The 22,005-nt window shown below is 44.0% G+C and overlaps 1 protein-coding gene across 3 annotated transcripts in view; it reads left to right on the top strand.

Annotated features, from left to right (window-relative positions):
* DAPK2 (death associated protein kinase 2) overlaps nucleotides 1-22,005 on the top strand; it is a 1,397,186-nt gene that overhangs the window by 1,088,597 nt on the left and 286,584 nt on the right. For all 3 annotated transcript variants that reach the window (XM_069624406.1, XM_069624405.1, XM_069624404.1), the window contains exon 8: nucleotides 11,379-11,531. In XM_069624406.1, coding sequence (XP_069480507.1) covers nucleotides 11,379-11,531 — 153 coding nt within the window. The remainder of the gene's footprint in view (nucleotides 1-11,378; nucleotides 11,532-22,005) is intronic.

The following is a 22,005-nucleotide window of genomic DNA, read 5'->3' as shown; positions in this document are numbered from 1 at the left end:
AGCAGCATTACGATCTTATGGGACGATCGCCAATGGGCCACATGCCCTTACGCAGTACTAGTGGCTCGGAGCAACATTTCGGCCTTTCAGTTGGACTAGTGCCTCCCCATTGGGGCGGGCCTGCGGTTCTGTGCGCTTCCATGTTGCCTTTTCGTACGTGTATGTGGCTCTGTGTGCCATGATGGGACAGGGCGTCACACAAGTAGTAGCTGGTCATTCCTTGCGGATGCAGCCCACAATGGTGATATGTGTTTTGGAGTTCATGGACTGATGGCTGTATGAGCTTGGTGATTTAGTTGTGCATTAAATTTCTATTCTGATATGGCCCGTGTAGCGTTCTTCTTTGCGAGTGATGTGGCATATTCCTATTTGGGGAGCGATGTTTTGTGAGGAGATCTGCATTGGGTTCCGGTTTCGGATTTTAGTGGCGTGGTACTGTGCTGGGCGCGTTTGCCTACGGAGCACAGTGAGGTCAGGGATGGGGGATGCCAATATGACTGTTTGGATGTTGTCATGCTCAGGGGCGGGGGATTGGGTTTTGTGTAACAGACGACGGTCAGCCAGGTGGACTGGTGGAATGTTGTGAGTTTCGTAATATTGCTGGTCACAGGTGCCTGTGTTTGCGTGCGTTTCTGGGGGGGGGGACTGTGGTCATGTCCATTGGAATGGCTTCTGTATTCGTGCCATCTGTGCCCTGCAGCTCCCATTGGCCCCTCTTGTGGATCTTTTGTTCGTTGGCATGCATGGGTGACTTGTACATTTCACTGGTAGCATTGTGACTTCATTGCACCTACGAGGAGTTGTGCTTTGTGGGCAGGGAGCGGTGTACAGGCACTCAGTGGGGCCGTTTACGGTTGATTCGCGATGCCGTACTTCTCACCATGGCGGAATGGTGCTTTCCGCCATGCTTGATGGCGTTAGGTACATGTCCGCTAGGGTCGGAATTCGCGTACCCTTGCGCCATGGTGGTATTTACGGTTTGGCATGGCGCGCGCGCGCGTGCTTGGTGCAGTTAGCGTTGGCGTTCACTACGGTGTCGCTAATGACTTCGTACTTTGCGGTGGCGGGTCATAGTCGCACCGAGCGCTATTCGATGGCGGTATTGCATCTCCGCCATCGTTTTCCGATTTCCGCCAGGGTCGTAATGAGGGCCATAGTGGTGTGGATAGAAGAGAGGAGTGGGGGAAGTGATCTCATGTAGTGGATAACTGAAGGACTGTTCCTTTCAGCTAATGCAGTGTTCCAGGCCCTTCTCTCTCTCTCTCTCTCTCTCTCTCTCTCTCTCTCTCAGTACACATTTCTTTAGTTGGAAGTGTATTGGCCTTAACCCATAGTGTGTTTGAATGCTCTAGGCTTTGTTTTCAAGCTGTGGGTATGTTGGATTCCTGACTCTCCTCTCGGGGCTCTGTGGAAGTGTGAGGAATTGGACCATCCGCACAGTGCAATTGCAATCACCTGACTTTTTTGAAATTTTACAGGAAATTGAATGATGATAGATTAAGCTCTGGAAAATGTGCAGGGCTAATCTACACACATTTTCCTATACTCACTGTACGTACGTGTGTATTCTGGGTGGACACAGCCTACAGACGAAGTCACCCCTGTCATATTTAGTTGGGATATGACAGCCAGTAAGTAGTACACCATGTCATCTCAGAAGGGGGAGGGTCAAACCTTCAACCAGCGATGATCAGCCTAATTAACTAAAAAAGGCTCCATGGATCTGCCCTGTCCTTTTGTATAGCTGTGTTGCTGGTGGTAGCTTTCGCTAATTAGAGTTTAATTCAAACAGGCCCACATGGTGCCTGGCTGCAGAGGCTAACAAAGGAGACAGGAAACCTCAACACCCTTTCATATGCACTGTATCAACCAGAAGCCAGCTCCTGCCCTAATGATCAATTAGCAGTGAAATGTCATGTCTGGGACTGTGTGTATTACAGTAGTCATCCCCGCAGGGAGACTCCATTCAGAAAGTACGAGTATGTGGATTGACGGCGTCAGATAGTCTGGTCGCTGCAGCTTCAAGGGAGACCTGATGCTTTAATCAAAAACCACAGAGAGCTCTTTTGCCCAGCGAGACCCTTTGATCCACAACAGACAGTAAGATGGTGAGACTTAGTATTACATGTTTCCACCCCTTTATTCCTTTTCTGTTGCAAAGCACCCTGGTTATGACCTCAGGCATACAGGAGATTGCTGGCGGGGACCCAGGATTGGTTGTTCATTAAGGTAGGCTTTGTCCACACCAATCACTATAGCCCATTTTGCTTCAAAGGAGGGCTGTGCCCCTCTTTTGGCAGATCATCTGAAGACATTGCAAGGAGTAGCAAGAAGAACCCATCAGTGGAACCTGGCTGAAGGTGCAGTCTGCCTTACATCTTCCGCCAGTGAAGAAAGGCCAGCACCTCCAAAGAGGGAAGCAAGATCACTCCCCTAAACATCTTCCAGGGACAGAGGGAGATACTGAATCACGAGGACCCTCCTCAGTTCCAGAACCGGTACCCAGCGAGCACAAAGCATGCCCTCTGCATCATCCACAATGCATTCTGGGGCCTGGGACCACACTATCTCCAACTTTCCCTCTATAAATACTCCCCTGCTAGATCCCTCTGCACCTCTAACTCCAACTCTTTGATTGCCAAACACTTCTCCAAGCAGAGAGTGGAGGGGCAGGTCTCTCTCCTCAGTTGGTGCCTCCCTTTGGAACCGCCTCTGTGCCCCTCTCAGACTTGAGCCGAACCTCACTAAGTTCCAGAAACTGCTAAAAACTCTGCTTTTCTCTACCTCTTTTCATTCCCTGCTAGTCACCCCACTGCCACTGAGACCGGTGGCCTGGTCCTCATAAATCTCACAGTATTCCAGGCCCTTCTACCCAGTTGATACCAGCACCCCCCCCCTCCACTGTACTGCCCCTGCGGGCCCCTGCTTGGCAGCTCTACATCCCACCCTTGGCAGTTGCCCTCGCTAGCACTTAGTCTGAGGCCTCCTTTGGCAGTTCCCTCCCGGGCTCCCGCCAGCACTTTTCCATTCCTTGCCCCCCATCCATCCCCTTCTCCTGCACCTCTTGACTGCACTTGCACGTTTGAATGCCACAATACCTAGTAGGACCACAACTGTATATTTACTGTTTTGCCAATTTGTTTTTCTCCTCTGTTACCTTCCCATTTAGCCTTGTGGAGCTTTGAAACACAATTCTGTTGTATAAGTGCCTAACAAATGCTCAATAAAATATAAAATAAATAAGTGCAAGGCCAGTAGACTGTTAAAAGTGTACTTGGAGGATGGACTTCTGTACAGTGAGCCAAAGGACTCTGAGGGTGAAGGCACCAGAAGGTTGGTGATTCCTCAGTGCCACAGAAAGTTCCTTTTGGATTTGGCTTACCAAATTCCTTTAGCGGGTCACTTGGGAGTGACTAAGACATCAGACCAGTTGTCTGTGCACTTTTATTGGCAGCAGTTTGGTGTAAAGGTTAAGGAATTTGTCCAGTCCTGCCCGACTTGTCAGGATTCTGGCAAGTCAGGTGGTGCCACAATGGCCTCTCAATTCCACTACCTGTGGTTAGGAAGCCTTTCGAGAGTGTAAGCATGGACATTGTGGAACTTGTGGGAACAAATCGAAATTTGGGCATCAGCCCAGGAGCGAAGGTCAAGACAATATTGTCTGCAAAAAGCCAAAGGGGAAGCCCACGTAGCAGTCTTGGCTATGGACCCCCAAGGGACATATGTTTACAAAGCAACACCAAAGCCTCTAGTGACATTTTATGACCCATTGCTTCCTTTGTGTTGAAACCAAGTATCCTTTAACTATTGTGATTAATTACTTTACCGACTTCCCTCCTGTCTGTATCCAGAGTGCATCCCCTTTCCTTCTTTGAAACAGTCTGTCGTCTGCATCCCCATATAGGGTGGGTTGTAGTTTTCTAGAACTGTCTGTTGTGATAATAATAAAGTAGATTGTTTATACAACCTTGACTGGACAGTCCCTTTTATCATTGTGTAACAATTGTATTTTTGCTGTTTTGCAACTAACCAGTGATCCACGCCCTTCCGGAGATGAGACTGTTCCGTCCACGTTACCAGAATTGGACAAGGAGGTTTATAATTTGCTTGTGTGTCCAATCTGTTCGGATCCCTTCTGGTGTACTAGAGGTGTGAGGCTTATTGATGGTTTAGAAACCGATATTCATCCCTGGACAACCGGTGCCCCGAAAGTTGACAGGAAGATCCTTTCACAGTCTGGATGCTAGCGGTTAAGCCAAGTCTCCAGCCCCTTTCTGTTGGCTAGCTATCCTCTATCTTGACCAATAGATGTACGCCTGATCAGAGTTTGTACTGGGATAGGATGGTCTGGGATGCCTTGGTTAGGGTGACTAGATGTCTCCGTTTTGCCTGGATCATCCCGGAATTAGGCCCCCTGTCCCAAGTGTTTTTTTAATTGAAAAACCATGTCCCGGTTTTAGGAAAGGGTGGTTCATCACTGCTGAGATTCAACAATACAAGGTGAAATTGACACATAATAAAAAGTTTCCTAGCTTCTCCTATGCCAAATCCCAGCCACCTCAGTGTAGGCTCGAACCACCAACCTTTCTATTGACAGGCACTTCCATTTACTGATGGTGCCACAAGTTTGGTTAAGAAACAGAAATAGCAAAGCCTGTAATAAAAAACACACCAAAACCCTGTGTATTTAACTTGCTTACTGTCACAGGTAAATCTGCAGTTTATGTATATAGAGGTGCTGGAAATTGTATTTAATTTAATGTGGGGGGAAGTAAGGGAGGGTTCTATCAGCAAACGTGCACTAACCTGTGGAGTCCGAGAAGGAAGTGCAGCGATCGAGGAAAGTGGAGGCAATCCCCTGTACCGCCCGAACCCTGAATAAAACAGAAGGTTGTCTGGCCTAAGGGAAAACCTCTGTTCAACAGAGAAGAAACCTTGGAACGCTGAGATGTGGTTCCGTTGTATGGCTGGTGTTCCAAAATGCTGCAAGTGGTCTTCCGGTCCAGACGGGCGCAACCTGGAAGTAGGAAAGTCCCAACTAAGAAGGCAGGAGAAGGGAGAGGTGCCGAGCAGATCCAATAAGCCATAGACTTCAGACAAGGCCGGGAGGAAGAGTAGCAGAGCGAGAGGTCCAAGGCGTAGCAAGAACAGGAAGCAAAGGAGGAGAAGGGCGAGGGACACGTGAAGCAGGGAAGCCAGGTAAGCAGAGGAGAGGAGCCAAAGCAGGGAGAAAGGTCTAAACTAGCGTGGTACAGAGAAGTAGCAACGCACTGTCCTACCTTGCCGAAATTCCTTTTCTCCTGTTCTGCATGTCCCATGACAGGCGCCACTGAGCACAGTGGGCTTCGGAGGTACTGCCGTACCGTTCCTCTGCAACTGTTGATACAGGATGATTCGGACACCATCTTGGGGGCGTCCAACACGATAACAGAGATACTTCCATCTGTTCCACAAGGTCCAGGAGGGACGATGAATCCTCACAGTAAGCCCCTCTCGTGAGGGACTGGGCCCTGGTTTCCACAGATGGTTCCTGTGGAACTTGTTTATCAACTTCCGGGGCATGAACTGTGGAGGCACACTCCCAAGTCTATTGAGCAGGACTGTATCACAACCAATCAATGAGGAACTGCACACGCCCCCTGTAATATCGAGAGTCACATATCTCCTTCACCTCATATTCGGGCCCATACTCTGTATCAACTGGTGGAGGTGTTATGCTTCCTTTACTGCCAAACCGGTCTTTCACATGAAGATTGAGTTGAAACACGTGGAAGACCAGATGGATTCTGGACCATGACACAGGCAAAGAAAGGCGATATGCCACTATGGATCTATGGAGTCCTAATGGATGAAAGAATCCTAAAGGGACTGAAATATTGTGGAGAGAGTATAGATGGGGCCAACTATCTTGGAAGGTATTTAGCGGGAAGCCAGACTTCCTCCCCAACCTCGAAAACAGGTTCTTTCGTTCTTCCTAGATCTGCATAACATTTAGTGTCGGCTTTAGTGTTGGAGAGTGTATATAAGGCCTGAGAATATGTATTCTTGATGTCAGTTACTAGAGCCGTCACAGAAGAAGGATTGGAGGGAGAAAGGATACCGGAGGGTATGCTTGCTGGATGGAACCCATATCTGCAATAGAAAGGGCTGAGGAATTTAAGGAATCGTTAAAAGCAAATTCAGCTAAGGGTAAGATTACACTTGTCGGAAGAGGAAGAGACAAAACATCAGAGGTATTGCTCCAGTCTGGTTCAGGTGTTCATTTTGGCCATTGGTTTGTGGGCGATATCACAAAGTAAGTGCTCTCTTAATTCCAAGGATTTTGCGTTCTTCCTTCCAGTATTTAGATGTGAATTGTGATGCTCTGTCTTAGAGGATAGATTCCGGTAGGCCATGTAAATGGAACAGCAATTGAAGGAAGTGTTCTGCCATTTGGACTGTGGAAGGTATTGGTGGTAGTGGGATGAAATTAGGCGAGTTTGGTCATGGAATTCACTATCACCATTATAGCTGTGTCATCGTGTGAAAATGGGAGTTCCACAATGAAGTCCGTCAAAATATGTTGCCAAGGTTTGGTGGGCAAGACAGGCTGGGTTAACAGCCCGAAGGGATGACGATGCAGAACCTTCGTTTGAAGGCAAGTGGTGCAGGCGGCAATGTATTTGTGGACATCCTGGGACATGTGTGGCCACCAAAAGTGGAGAGAGAGAAATTCCTGTCTAGCTCGGTCTTCTCGATGACCTGTGATGGAAGAATCATGGCCCATGCAAAGCACTTCAGTCCTTAGGGATCCCGTAGGTATGAAACATTGTTGGCCGTGGTACAGTAGTCCCCCTTCTTGGATTAGCTGATGATTTTGTACTTCTGATTGCAGTCCAGCAATACTAGATGTAGTGGCACTCTGTACTGACTGTAGGAAATCAGCTATGTAACCTAGGAAGGATGCCTTGGGAAACATTCATTCAGAGAAAAAGGGCTGATGAGACTGTTTGTTAATACGAGATAAGGCATCCGCCATTAAGTTGTTCTTACCAGGAAGAAATGTAAACTGGAAATGGAATGGAGAGAAAAAATATGCCCATCGAGCCTGTTGGCTGTTCTGGATTTCGGTGGTTTAAAAAATCTGGAGATTGCAGTGATCAGTTCTTACCTCGATGGGATACTGAGATCCAAGAAGCAAATGTTTGCATCAAAGGTTTTTTTTTATTTCCAGGAGTTCCTTTTCCAGGACTGTGTAATGAGACTCCGAAGTAGATCGCGTTTTGGAAAGGTAACTGACGGGGTATTCTCCTCCATGTTTGGTTCTTTTACATGAGAACCACGCCAATAGCCTAGTTAGAAGTGTTGGTTTCGACGATAAATGGTCACAGTTGGTCCAGTAGTTGCAACCCGGGGCATACATATGCATACATATGTAACATTTTCCCTTCTTGAGTAGAACCGTGAAAGGAAGAATCTGATAAAATTCTGGAATGAACTTCCTGTAAATGTTTGCGAAACCTAAGAATCTCTGAATGCCCTTTACAGAGATGGATGTTGACCTGTCCAGTATGGATTGCACCTTGTAGGGATCCATCGTGGTTCTGTTACCTGACAAGATGTATCCCAGGTATGGGATTTCTGTCTGATGAAACGAGCACTTGGAAAGTTTGGCGCAGAGATGGTTGTTCCATAATCGTAGTAACACTTCCTGTACATGTTGTACATGTTCGGACATAGATTGTGACAAGATCAGTATATCGTCTAAATATACAACCACCGAATGGAGGAGTAAGTCTGAGAAAACGTGGTCCACAAAGCGCTGGAAGACAGCCGGGGCGTTGAAAATGCCAACGGGAATTACACAGTACTCAAAATGTCCAAATGGAGTATGGAAGGCTGTCTTCCATTCATCTCCTTGGTGGATACGGATTAGATAAGCGCCCCTGAGGTCCAATTTAGTGAACCACTTAGCTCCCTAGATGGCCTCTAATATGTCCGAAATGAGTGGCATGGGGTACTTGTCTGGCACTGTGATTTTATTTAACCCTCTATAATCGATACAAAGCCTTAATTCTTGGTATCTTTCTTTGGAATGAAATACAACAAGGCTCCTGCAGGAGATTTGGATTATCTAATGAGGCTTTCCCGAAGATTAGTCTGCAGGAATTCCTTGAAGGCTTCTTTCTCTGGTCTAGACAATACATACATTCTACCAAACAGGATGGGTTTTTCAGGGAGTAAAGGGATGGTACAATCATCTCGCTTGTGAGGTGGTAATTCTTTGTATTCCTGTTCTTCAAATAAATCCTGAAATTCAGCATACTGGTCTGGTAATGTATGGAGGGAGTCTACAATAACGCAGTGGGAAGCCGGTTCTGTGGTTTGGTGTGGAAAAAGAAGACCAACCAATCCCTGGGTATGGCATTGGGTTACACATAGTTCTGATCTTAAAAACAGAGACCCTGCAGACCAGTTTATGTAAGGGTTATGGATTCTTAACCAGGGTAGTCCCAAAAAGACCAGAAAATGAGCTACCTTGATTAAATCGAAACAAATTCTTTCAAGATGGAACGCTATGGCCATAGTAACCGATTCAGTTTGCTCTGTGATGAGCCAGAACACAAGGGGGTACCATCTACACCCTCTACTGGGGCCGAGGTGGTCTATCTTTCCCGGGGTATCTGATGTTGGAAGGCCCATTGATTGTCTGCGAAGGAAGTGCAGAAATCGAGGAAAGTGGAGTAAATCCCCTGTACCATCCGACCCCTGAATAAAACAGGTGGTCGTGTGACCTAAGGGAAAATCTCTGTTCAACGGAGAAAAAACCCTGGAACGCTGAGATGTGGTTCCGCTCTATGGATGGCATTCAAAAATGCTGCAAGTGGTCTTCCGGTCCGGAACGGGCGCAGTCCGGAAGTAGGAATTAGGAAGGTCCCAACTGAGAAGGCAGGAGAACTAAGAGGGGTCGAGCAGATCCAACACACCGTAGACTTCCGACAAGGCTGGAAGAAAGAGTAGCAGAGCGAGAAGTCCAAGGCATAGCAAGAACAGGAAGCAAGGGAGGAGAAGGTCGAGGGGCACGAAAGCAGGGAAGCAAAGGAAAGAAGCAGCAAAGCAAAGGAAAGAAGCAGAAGCAGGGAGAAATGGTTAAACTAGCATGGTACAGAGAAGTAGCAATGCTCCGTCTTACCTTGCCATATCCCTTTTATCCTATTTATTCTGCATGTCCTATGAAAGGCGCTGATGAACATAGTGGGCTTTGGAGGTACTGCTGTACCGTTCCTCTGCAACTGTTGATAGGGTTTCACCATCTCATACCTCCTCCCACCCTGGATGTTGTCACTCCTCCACCAAGCTCCCTCAATCTCTCTCTGTCTGTCTAACTGGTATCAGTTCTTCCTCGAGCCTCCTCAATTTATTCTCCCTTCAGCCCCCAAGTCTCTCAACCAGGTCTACTAATAAACCTCTAGCTCTGTAACAGCCAATCACCTTCCTCCACCTCCTCCTCCAACGCCCCCACGCTGATAGAGTGGCAGGGCTGCTTTATATAGGGCGGACTTCACTCCCCTTGGGTGGTGCTTAGGAGCACTGGTTGCATCTGTGCTCTGTGGTTCGGGCTCGTTTGTGATTGGGTGATGTGCTCAGACATAGCGGCCCCAGGCTTATTTTAGGCCCTGCCATTTTGGGTTTTATACCTGGCCCTGGGTATGTGGGAGGATTACCCTCCCCTACCTCCTCTGCCAAGACGCTCAGTTTCCATTCCCTGCTTTGTGCCCTTTTGCATGCCAAGTCTGTGAATTACAAGTCTGAAAACCCACTAGTAAGCCTGTGGTGCTGTCTGGTACACTTATGGCCTAGAATGTGTAGGATAGTGGGAACTTTGTATCTCCTGCGATGCTCACCAACGCAGGGATAAGGCCCTTTAATGATCGTGCGTTCAACGCTTCATTTCGTTAGAGTGTCATTTTATATATAAAGGAACTCTGCTCTCTGCGAGTATACTTGCGAGTATACTTCGGCTCGTCAACAGTGCCGAAGAAGGAAATGTATTTCCTGGCTCTCTAGTAGTGTTGCAGGTCTATTTCCTTAGTGCGGAATGCTCAACTCCCTTCGCTAAGTGTTTGGGTCTGGTCAGGGAGCAGGAGTAGCTGTCTACGGTGGTCAGTTTGATGGGAAGGGGCTCTTCAAGAGTGCTTAACTTCCCTCTACCCCTCTCTCACTGTTGGGTAGGAGCGTCTATAGGTTGTGTGGGTGTAATTGTTTCCTGTGAATGTCCTCTTGGCAGTCATGGAAGTCTGTACGAGTAGTGAGGGTGTGAGTACTCGTGCAACTGTGCCCCTGGTGGTGCAAAATGCTCTTGTGACTGCCCGCTGCCTTAGTACCTTGGCCCAGTTGGGGTTGTCAGGGGGACTTCCTCATGGTTATTAGAAGCAGGGAGGAATGAATGTTACCAAATCAGGCTCATTACGAGTTTGGTGGTATATCGGCAGTAATACCACTGAGATACCACAAAGGGTATTACCGTTAGCAACACTTGGTCCGGCAGTATTACCACTGGTGGTATTACCTCTGGCGGTAACACCACCGATTACTAGTGGCAATTTGGCAGTGTCAATTGCAATTGAATTCTGTTACCACCACTTCTTTTGGGGGCAATGGGATTACTGTCATTTTAACTGCACGGCCGAATTCCATGTTTGGTGCTAAAGTAGAGGATTTAACCACAGCAACATCCTCCACTTTTAATAAAATCGGCTGATTTAATGCGGCAGAATGACCACTTGCAGCAAAACCGCAGTCAGTGTTTAATGAAATTGTATAAAGTGATACACACATGTTTGAATGATGTCCCAAGCTGCATGTAGTGCAGACCCTGCATACCCACAACTGAAAGGTCTCTTTCACTGGACGGAGCAGAAGACCAAGTATTTAAGGAGTGATGGGAAGTCAGTGGAATCGACTTTAGAAGGATGAAGGCCTGAGTTATCTCTGACTGGATTTGAACCCATGTTTTTGCGTCTGACTTGAGTCTTTACCTCAGTGAACTATCTCACAGGCCCATCTGCTCTTAATATCTGGTACCTACTGGAGGTGCTGAGACAGGTCTGAGAGCAGGAAGGGTGAAGCAATTTTAATGTAACCGGCACTGGAGGAAGTGTAATGATGATGTGGGAGGTGATTTACTAACTGTTTCCACATAAACAGGGTCGGATACGCGACTTCCTGTTTTATAATTTCGTTTGTGCTTTTCTGCATAGTTGGTGTGCCTTCTCAATGGCCTTCATTATTGACCTATACTATTTTATTTGTTCTACTTTGTTATTATTAAATTGCTTTATACAAATATGCTGCCTTTATGTTCCTCACCCTACAAGCATTCTGTTTTCTTTCATTAGGTTAAGTGGGGCCTCTCCTTTTCTTGGAGACACCAAGCAAGAAACTCTGGCAAACATCACCGCTGTCAGCTATGAATTTGATGAAGAGTTCTTTAGTCACACCAGTGACCTGGCCAAAGATTTTATTCGAAAATTACTTGTGAAAGACACCAGGTGAGAGACAAATCCAATGTTGATGGTCTTGAATTTCACCACCGTAGTAAATTCACAATAGCACTGTGGGTAGTGCACATTAGCCCAGACATTGGTTAATGACCCGTGTGTGTATATTAGTTTTTTTAATTTATTTTGAAGTGCGTTGTGGGTGACTAGCATCCTTTTCGCACTGACATGCACAAAATTAATTTTTACACATTTACATTTATGTCACCGTAAAAGAATAAAATTTATTGTACAAAAATAAAAATGATTCATAGAATTTACATCATATATAAACTCAATGTTTCAATCGGTCTTACTAACTACCACCATTACTAATCATGACTTTTTTACAAATTTCGTCCCATACATACATTGCTGATGTATTTAATATTGATGAATCGGCTCCAAACAAGCCACTCCAAAATATATCAGAGGCACAGTCTTTGTACTTCTCATATGCACGGTCGTGTATCGATTCTAACTTTTCGCAATGTGTAAGCACATGCCTTGCTGTCTCTATTGATTACCCACCGAGTCTGCACAGCCTATTGTGCAATGGAATACCTCTCCATGGCACCATCGTATATTTATTTTGCTCCAGAAATGTGTTTTTTTAATCACAGAAAATATGCATAAAGTAATGTACTATGAGCGTTTTCCCAAAATGAGAAACAAATATACGATGTAGACCTACAAACCAATCCCTTGCCTACATTTGATTACCTATAAATGTATGCTAACCCATTACTTATGAAATATGTTTATATTTCATTGAAGAGGCCTTATCTGATATCCTTTTTTGTGAGAAAGGTACTGAGATGGCTGAGGAGATGGTAAAGGCTTTAGGTACTCTAGCAAGGTTCATCAACTTTGATTAAAGCTATCATTTCAGGTATGGTGAGGTTTCTGAGGAATTTTCTGGACGATTGTCTATTCTTACCCTAATCTTCCTATTTTTGTACTTCTTTTCTAAATTCAACACAAGCTTCTTCCATTGTTTGCGGAACTTTCTTGGGCGCCATTTCCTTGCACTTATTAATGCCTTTTGATGAATGCATGACGGTACACAGGGTGGGTACTGGTCCAGGTGCAGGTTCCTTGTTCAACGCACCAGGAGAATTGTTCTTTTCCCTGTTTTCAGCCTCCAACACATCCGAAACGTGTGTCAACCCTGTTGATCTCTGTAACACATTCCAGCCACATCTCAGAGTAGTCGCAGTTGGGCATTAGGCTGCGAGACAGAATCAGTCCACATATATGTGAGTGACTTGATCAAGTGGATTATTTTATTTGAAGTCGAAGATTTGGTTGAACCCGACCCTACTTTAAATGTGTGCCTGGCGCTGCTTGTCGCGACCTTCACTGAAATCCCTGCACGAGCAAATGCTTGAAATGGCAAGTGAGCTTCCCTTACCAGCCTCCCTGGGCGAAGTGTGGGGGGGGGTGGGTTTCTTGGGAATCTCGGAATCCTAGTATAGTAGTATTGAAGCACAGTGACACCAAGTGCCCAACATTTTCAAATGATCCCAGTGTATGTCCTGACATGAATAACGGCAACAACAGGCAAGACATTTCTGACAATCGCAGTGAGAGCCACAGTAACGGACAACGGATGAGGAGATATTGGACATCATTAATGGGAAAGGAGAGAACATCAATCTTCTCTCCTTGGGGAATATGACATCCCCAATATTGTATTCTGAACAAGAAGGAATAGACACTGAGGCCTCAATCACCCTGTATTCTTCCACTCCACATCCTGCCCAGAGGAAATGTATTCCCTCTACGTTGCAGTTATTGGAGGCAAATAAACAAGGCCTCGCCGAGGCGGCTCTGACAACCTTGAACCACATCATCTCGACCTTTGCTTTGTTATATGAGGACATCAAGACTGAAATTCGAATGCATACTATTGTTCTTGGATCAATGCAGAACAAATTGGACTTAATCACGAAAGAAGCAGAAGTAAAGGAAACTTTCAAGAGCGACGGTCGGGTGTTGGGATGTCAGACCTTTCACAAGTAATCCAAATGTTACTGAGATCAACAGGATTGACATAGGTTTCGGATGTGTTGGAGACTGAAACAGGGAAAAGAATAATTCTCCTAGTGCGTTTAACAAGGAACCTGCACCTGGACCAGTACCCACCCTGTGTACCGCCATGCAATCATGAAAAGGCATTAATAAGTGCAAGGAAATGATGCCTAAGAAAGCTCCACAAAAACAGAAGAACCTTGTCTTGAATTTAGAAAAGGAGTCCACAAGTGCAAAGATTAGGGGTAAGAATAGACAATCGTCCAGAAAATTCCTCAGAAACCTAACCATACCTGAAATGATGAGCTCCTGTAACACGAACAATCAGGGGGTCAGGAAGGTTATTGTCTCTGAGCCTAGGAAAGTGTTTCAAGATTTTTTCAGAGAGTGAATTAAAGGAAGAGGTGTCACTAGTTCAAGTTTTAATGCCTAATTGCGAGTTACTTCCTTGCCCAGTTTGCGTGCCCCTAAAATCGGTGGCTATGCAGTTTTAAGTTGAAACTGACATTGTAAGACAGCACCTTATACCTTTCGATTACTCAAATGGAGAGTGTGGAAACCAGAAGAAAAGTTGAATGTTACCTGAAAACTGTGGTGTAATGCTGCTGTCTACACTCAATATGTATCACAACTTGGGGGTAGTAAGGGTTTTAGGAAAGTAACCTCAAATTGTGGTAGAGGCCTCTTATCCAGATTTGGTTTAACATGTTATAATCAGGTAGAAGTGGCACCCGCAGCGGAAACCTGTTTAAAACCATAATTCAAAGAGTCAACGGGTACTCAATGTGAAATGATAACTGGGGGCACACTTAAGCTGAAACCTAATTGTGTGGATAGTTCCGTTGTTGGAATATGAAATATGTCAAACAAAGAAGCAGAAGTGGCTTGTTTGTATGGGCCTCATGAGGTGTTAGATGCTCCCATTAGACCACAAGTTTTTTGTGATAAAGTTTGTGGAATACATGTGAGCTCAGAGTCAGTGACTAAAAGTAGAGCTTTAGACATGCTGGAAAGGTTGTGCACGAGAGTGTTTACACAGATTAGACCTGGTGAAGCTGAACAGGGTAACACCTGGTGATGTGCCAGGAACTGCGACTTGGCACAGGTGATCCTCATCTGTATTGGACTATATTTACTGATTAATATTTGTTTAAACTTTGTAAAGAATTTGTTATAGTGAATAAATGAATGGAGTGATCATAGCATAATTCAAACTTGCTTTCAGCTTCCCTTGGGCACTAATCTTGCTATTTATCCTATAAATCTTACGGTTAGCTCATTTAAAAACAAAGTAACGTGGAATAAGAATACCATTTGTTGCTTTAATCAGGAACTGCATCAATTCATCGGCTCGTCTACCTTGGAGAGGAAAATAAGAACCTTCAGATGGGAAACTTGTGGTTTCTTCCTAAGTGACATTCTGGAAGACAGGAGAGATAATACGAGGGCTAGAGAAAAGCAAACGTGTATCAGTCATGGGTTGCTGATAAAAAAAGAGATATGCGAAAAGAAATTTGTGTAATTAAAAAAGCAGATTTGGGAATCAGTAAAACATGTCTGTAGATTAAAAAAGTAAGGCAGAAAAATCTAAATAATGTATCTAACTTGAAATCAAATTTAACACAAAGGGATTCAGAGTTTATGGTAAAATGCATAGTTAAAAAAGATGCTACGAATTTTTGGAATTTGGTTAACCATTTAAAAGTGGGTCAAGTTGCCATCCAGACTAATGTAGTGAACGAGGAAGCATGGGTTATTCATTTTTCTAAGCTATATGCGGAGGAAGATGAAAATCAATTGTATAAGATAAATCAGGTTTCTGTCTCTAACTATACCCAGGAGCAGGTAGACTCTGAAATGGTTATTTATATGATATCCAAACCAAGCTCCTCTCTTGTCCCTGGAGTGAATCATTTAACAAATGCGCTCTTTGAGAGCAATCCCAATCTCAGGGGCAACAATACTTACTTCCTGTTTCATTATATATTAAATGGTGGAATTCTTCCTCTAGAGTGGACAACGTCATTTATAGTACCTATTTTAAAAAAGGGTCCTCGTGCAAATCCTAGTAGTTACCGCCCCATAACTATATTGCCAGCTGACAATAAAATCTTTGCAGCAATTATCTTGAAGCACTTGGAAGAGTGGGTGTATTCAATCGATGGAATAGATGAACGACAAACAGGATTTTGTAAATCCCATGGGACTAACCTAAATGGCTTTTTCTTAAAATGCTACCAAGACCTGATTCTAAATACAAAAATATGAGGTTATCGATACTGCTTCGATTGATCTTTCCTGTTCGTTCGATTTAGTTAGTCAAAAACGTTTATGGTGGAAACTTTCAAATTGGGGGATCCCCCTGGGTTTGCAAAAATTGATAATAAGATGACATGAAAATACAAACGTACAGGTACGCCTAACTATGGAAGGAACTTACTCTAAAAGAATACTCACAAGAAATGGTTTAAGGCAGGGATCCATTTTAGCTCCCTGCCTTTTTAATTTGTACATCTCCAATGTGGGAGATAATATTGTTGCAGCATTGGTTTCTCCAAGAGAACATTAGATTAAGCAACATTAGATTAAGCTGGTTGGCCTACGCTGATGATTCTATTTTTACTGATTGTACTGCATTGGGCCTCCAGAGACTTTTAACGGCTTTTTATGCCAAGAAAAGTTTGCTTGTGATTAATGTTGTTAAATCAAAGATTCTGAATTTTAAACTCATAATAAGAAAATCTGTAATAGGTGGCACATCAATGGTCTTAAATTGGAAGTGGTAGAATGCTTACTGTATTTATTTGTTCCACTACAAATAACTTAGGTAAAGAATACCTTAAGATCTACTATAGGAAGATGGCAGACAGATTCATCCTGCAAATGCAGTACCTTAAAGGTTCCTACTGTAAGTCCTCGGTCAAACCTTTGGCGAATGTTTATGTAGGGAAAGTGTTGCTTATGCCTTTATATTTGGAAATAAACGTAAGAGTGATGGGCACATTACATTCCCTGGAAAGTATAATTTGTAGAAAAGTTTTGTGTATTCCAAATGCTGTGGCATCTGTTTTGATAAGATATGCTCCTGGATTAAGTTCACTTAGGGTTTTGGGGTCTTGAAAACATTTTATGTTTTATTTGAAAATGTTAATGGTAAATGGCCCCATTTTTTATGCTCACCTAAAATAAGGTATGGAAAAAAGAACAGAAGGAATTTTAAATACTTTTGTGGATTATTGTGAAGGACTTTTAACATCTGTAAGTATGGATAAAATTGATTTAAATAACGGTCCAAGGAAAGTAAAAAACACTCTGTCTATGGGATTGAAGCCTTACACTAGACAAATGGCATTCCCTAAGGAGCCTTGGTTATTTGCATCATGAAAACAAATGCCCTGGCTTTGTGGCCCCACATTTAATTTTATTCCCAGGGAATCGAGCTAGGTGTGACTTCCTCTGATTCAGGTGGAATTAAAACCCTACTAAAGTGATCTTGCATAAACGTAAGTCACTGAAGGGACATTTATATTGTTGCTTTTGTGGTTTTATCAGGGAGGTGGAAAAACATAAACACCTTTTAATGTTTTGCAATTGCGAACTATATATTTTAAAAGAGTTATAGAATCCTGGATCACACTTGATAGTCATTATCTACGGAAGGACTGTCTATCTGGTCGCTCAACTTCTCTGTCATTGGTGGTCATTGTTTTTTTAAATAATTTGAGTTTGGAGAACAATTTGGAAAGTAAATGAAATGTGGTGCTGTTTAGAGGAGTTCCTTTTGCACAAGTCTGAAATGTAGGATGTCGTACACTTATTTCTGTTGTAATTAATATGTATTGTCTTGTATTGCAAAATGTGTTTTACATTTTTTAATATGTAATTTGATGTACTGTTTAACGTATATTGTTATGGTTCAGCTTTTTGTTTAACCAATAAACAATTTTAAAAAATTATTATAATAATAAATCCATCAGCTTGTTCAGTGCCAGGTATCATACTAAGTATCTTAGCCTTAATACTAAGAGCTGCTGGTAAATAGTGCTCCAGGCTGTAGCAGACCCTTACATCTTTTGCTAACATTAGATAACATTAAGCTGACAGCATTGAACAAGGCCTAGCAATCTTAACAAAGGAATTAAAAATCTCATACGAAGAGTTATGTACCATTTGTAGAAATACAAAAAGTGCACAGCGGAAATGTTAACACAGACACTAATTATTGTAGTTGCTATTGACCATTTAGACCTATTTAGGCAATAAGCCCTGAGATTGCGGGCCATTACCACATAAGGTAATGCCCCCAGGGCCCATAGTTACAGGCCCAAGCGTAGCATAGGTCTTAACAAAGACCCCGGGGGCATTACAGTATGCGGTAAAGGCCTGCAGTTGAGGGGCTTATTGCCATTAGTATCCCATTCTGTTAGACCAGAGTACTAACAGCATTTGTTTTACAGAAAAAAAAGTCAAAATAATGGCCGCCGGGGAAGGGAAAGTGAAGTCCGATTTACCTTTCCATGGCGGCCATTGAAAAAAAATGGGGAAAAAGTAAACAAACAAAATGGCCACCATGCAAAGGGAGAAGGAACTACATGTAGTCCCTTCTCTCTTTCCACAGTGGCCATTAAAAAGATAGGAAAAAAAGTAAACAAATAAAATGGCCACCATGTGAAGGGAGAAGTGACTACATGCAGTCCCTTCTTCCTTTCCATGACGGCCTGTCGCAGATCGAGAGCAGACGCGCTGGGAACTGAAGTGTTCCGAGTGCATCCGCTCTCGAAATGAACAAAAAAGAAGGTAAGTGGGGGTGGGAAGGGAATTCTGTGGATGGGGGAACGGGGGGAGAAAAATTACTTGATTCCCCAGAGAGGGGAGATGGCGACCGCCGGCCGTGAGGAGGCTCAGGGAAGCAGGATTACCATCTGGTAATGTCTGCATTCTGAGCCTCCCATTGGCTGGGAGGCTGCCACACACCCCTCACCGTGTACTAATGCTCAATAAAGGCACTTGATGAAACCTACATTTTGTAATCCGTGCTCTTAACTTACAGTAACAGATACAAGACAAATAATCTTTTCCACCTAGCAGAGATGGAAAAAGTAGGACAGCTTTAATGGTATATGTAGTTATCTCATTTTGAAACGTGCATTATTCTTAAATTCATGTGAGCAATGTTTACTTTTCTTAATGGCGTCGATAAGAATCTTTAATCAAACATACTAGCAAAACCAAGACTGGTCGATACGAATTTGAAAAGATGTAAGCATTTTATTTTGAACCATCCATCAAGGCAGTGGCGTCTCCCTAGAGTGGCATGGGGTGGCACCTGCCACCCCTGGAATCTAATTGGCCACACCAGCTGCCACGCCATAATTATGTGTGTGCGCTCATACTACATGCCACCCCTCCCTAAGGCTGTGCCCCACTTGGCGACCCCAGTCAAAAGAATATGGACACACCACTGCATCAAGGGTCAGTAATCCTTCTCATTTTACCATATTTGAGAACTATAAGAAAACAGGAGGCAAGCAGAATGGTTATATGATAGGTAGTAAGTTAGTGTTCAAATATATTTGCTCGTTTGTTGTGGACCTATCAACACCAGTGACTTCTTGAAAAAGTATTGCTCTCCAATAGCTATACTCCCTGTAGAGGAAAAACCTCACACTCGTGTAGCAGGCTATCCCACAAAATTCAGCCTCGTAAACAGTCATTGCTAGCCTTGCCGCCTTCCTCATTTGTCACAGAACATTTGAAACGGCATCAATTAGCCTTGCTTACCTCAGCAGCTGTTTTCTTAACATGAGCATTACACTAGTTATTAGAAAATCGTGCATCTAAATAGTGAAAAGAAGGTGCCTACGTTACACCAGCTCCATTTTATTTAAATGTATACGCCCATTGCACATTCACCAAATGGATGCAGGTTGGAGGAGCTTCACAGTTCGACTAAATACACATCCACTTAAAATACTACTCTTGACATAAAAACACTAAACGCGGAGCCGGAACCAGATGAGCACAATAGAAGATAGCGGAATAATGTACAATTATGTATAAAAGCAACAAAACACCTGCCAAGGATATCAAGCCAACACGAGAGAACTGATGGGAACATGCAAGAGATAAGGGGGCAGAAGAGGAAACAGTCAGTGAGGCAGCCCCAAAATCTGGGCTCTCTAGGGTATTGGCAGAAACCGAAATATGCTTGAAACACTGTCTGGGAATGCAGACTCTGAGAGCTCTAAATTGGGCAGAATGCAAACCAAGATTGATGTAATCTCAGTCAGAACCTACCGTTAAAGGAAGTGAAAATAAGCGCCCTGACCAAGTGTGAGAGTGGAGGATCTAGGGAGCCACTCTGGCAGGAATAATGTACAGATTTTGGGCGTTGGTGAGGCAAGTTTAGAATTTCCTATAGCAGAATTTGTGGCGGAACCTTTCAGAAAGGAAGAATGTGAGTCTCTTGCAGAGGAGATAAATATGGAGAAAATTATAGCAGCAATTACTTGGTTTAACACAGGAAAAATGCCAGGCTCTGGTGAACCTTAGCAAAGACTTTTATAAACACTATGCGCAATCCATGGTATCCGTGCAGCTTTGTTTATATTCATGTCCTAGACAATATAATATTGCTGAACAGTTTGCATGAGGCATGTACCATTATACTGCCCAAAACATGGGCGTGGCAATACAGAAAGAGGTCATACCACACTCTTAACATTGCTTAATGTGGACGGTAGGATATTAGCTAAGTTGTAGTGCCACTGTTCTCCCCCCCTCATTCCACACAGGGGCCAATCGGGCTTCATACATGGCAGATTGATCAATAATATCTTGCGAAAATGATATAGTGTTATGCGCCTTATAGGCAATGAGTCAGAAGGGGTAGTAGCTTTGCTAGATGCAGAGAAACCCTGGCCCTCAGTGTCCTGGTCATACCTATTCACATTATTACTAGAGTAAGGTAGGATGAATCTGGCAATGTCATCACTACTTCCATGGGGGAACCTCCCTTTTTGTGGCCTGGACCCTAGAGGTTATCTATTTGAGGGAGGATCACACAGCAGCACTCATGGAAGTGGGGTGACTTGTCAGATGAGAAATGGAATCCCCCATTTTCCCCTTAAAATAATCCTCCCATACCTATTACCCTCATGGCATACTATCATACACCATCTCCTCTGACGAACAGGGAAAACCTTTTCCCCAAACCTATAGACAAACCTTCTATCCTTAGCCTACCTTGTAAAACCTTTGAAAATGTTTATTGAAGTTGCTTGAGTCAGTTTTCAACAATGGACTTCCTGTCCCTGAATTCTCAAAATAGTGGGACGTGGAAGATGGATTGAGCAATGCAGAATGAAGAAGGACACACGCCCAAAGAGCGCTGTAGTTGTTTCTCTCATGCACCTAGGCCCAGGAAGTTCAAAAAGCAGAAGCAGAAGTTCTGCCGTGTCTGCTGCTGGCAGGAGAGAGCTGAACCTCTCTGCGATGGTCGAGATACGGAAAAGCTGGGACCAGCATGGTGGAGCCCGGCAGCTCACCAACAAAGAAGAAAGAAACTGCTCCACTGGGATACGCTGGTGGAATGCCAGGAGCCAGCGAGGGACTCCTGGGCGTTCACAGGTGACAAATGGAAGCGCTTCACTTACTGGAGCCAAGAACTAAGCAGATGTGACCAGTGGAAGCCACAAGAAACGGGCGAATGAAACAGAAGCAGTCACAAGAAGAAAACGGACAGAGATCCTTGTCTGGAAATGCCAACAAGAGCTGGTGAGCCAACCCAGAGACCACATGGACACCGGGGCGTATCAGAAACCACAATTGTGCACACTGTAACTGAGAGAGAGGTAGTGAAAGGACATACTATTAAAGGGGGAATTGAACCATGAACAACACCCTTACAAATATGTGACAGTGTGCCGTGCAAGTTAATCAGAAACTCGAACAGGATAATATGTCAGGAGGATACATTATCCAACAAAGTTAATGCAAAATTTTGGGGGAGGGCCCTTATGAACAGAAGTTCTGGCAGGGGAGTATATCAGGCAATTGCAAATGTGTGATATCAAGACGTCCTAGCAGGAGAGTATAGCAGACAATTACAAGGGTGTGAGAACTGGAAGCCCTGGTCAGGCAATTACAAGTGTTTGAAATAACAGAAGTCCTGAGGGGAAATATCAGGACTAAGAGGATTGTGCTATTCCAAACTAAAAAGGGTCCTGAGAAGAAACATCAGGGCTAGGAAAAAGGATTTTGGATGTGCAAGATACAAAGAGGTCCTAAGAAGAAGCATCAGGACTAGGAAAAGGGATTGTGTTAACCAGGCGAGGTGGAATAAAATCCTGGTAGAAAGGTATACCAGGAATCTTGAAAGAGACAAAGTTACAAAGTCAAACAGTTTAGTATGCAAGTTACTGTTGGCAAGGAAAGGCACAAGGAACTGTTA

This window comes from Ambystoma mexicanum, chromosome 11 (assembly GCF_040938575.1).
Source record: "Ambystoma mexicanum isolate Mex_15411 chromosome 11, UKY_AmexF1_1, whole genome shotgun sequence".
In the NCBI taxonomy this organism is placed as follows: domain Eukaryota; kingdom Metazoa; phylum Chordata; class Amphibia; order Caudata; family Ambystomatidae; genus Ambystoma; species Ambystoma mexicanum.
This window is presented reverse-complemented; position numbering and strand designations above follow the sequence as displayed.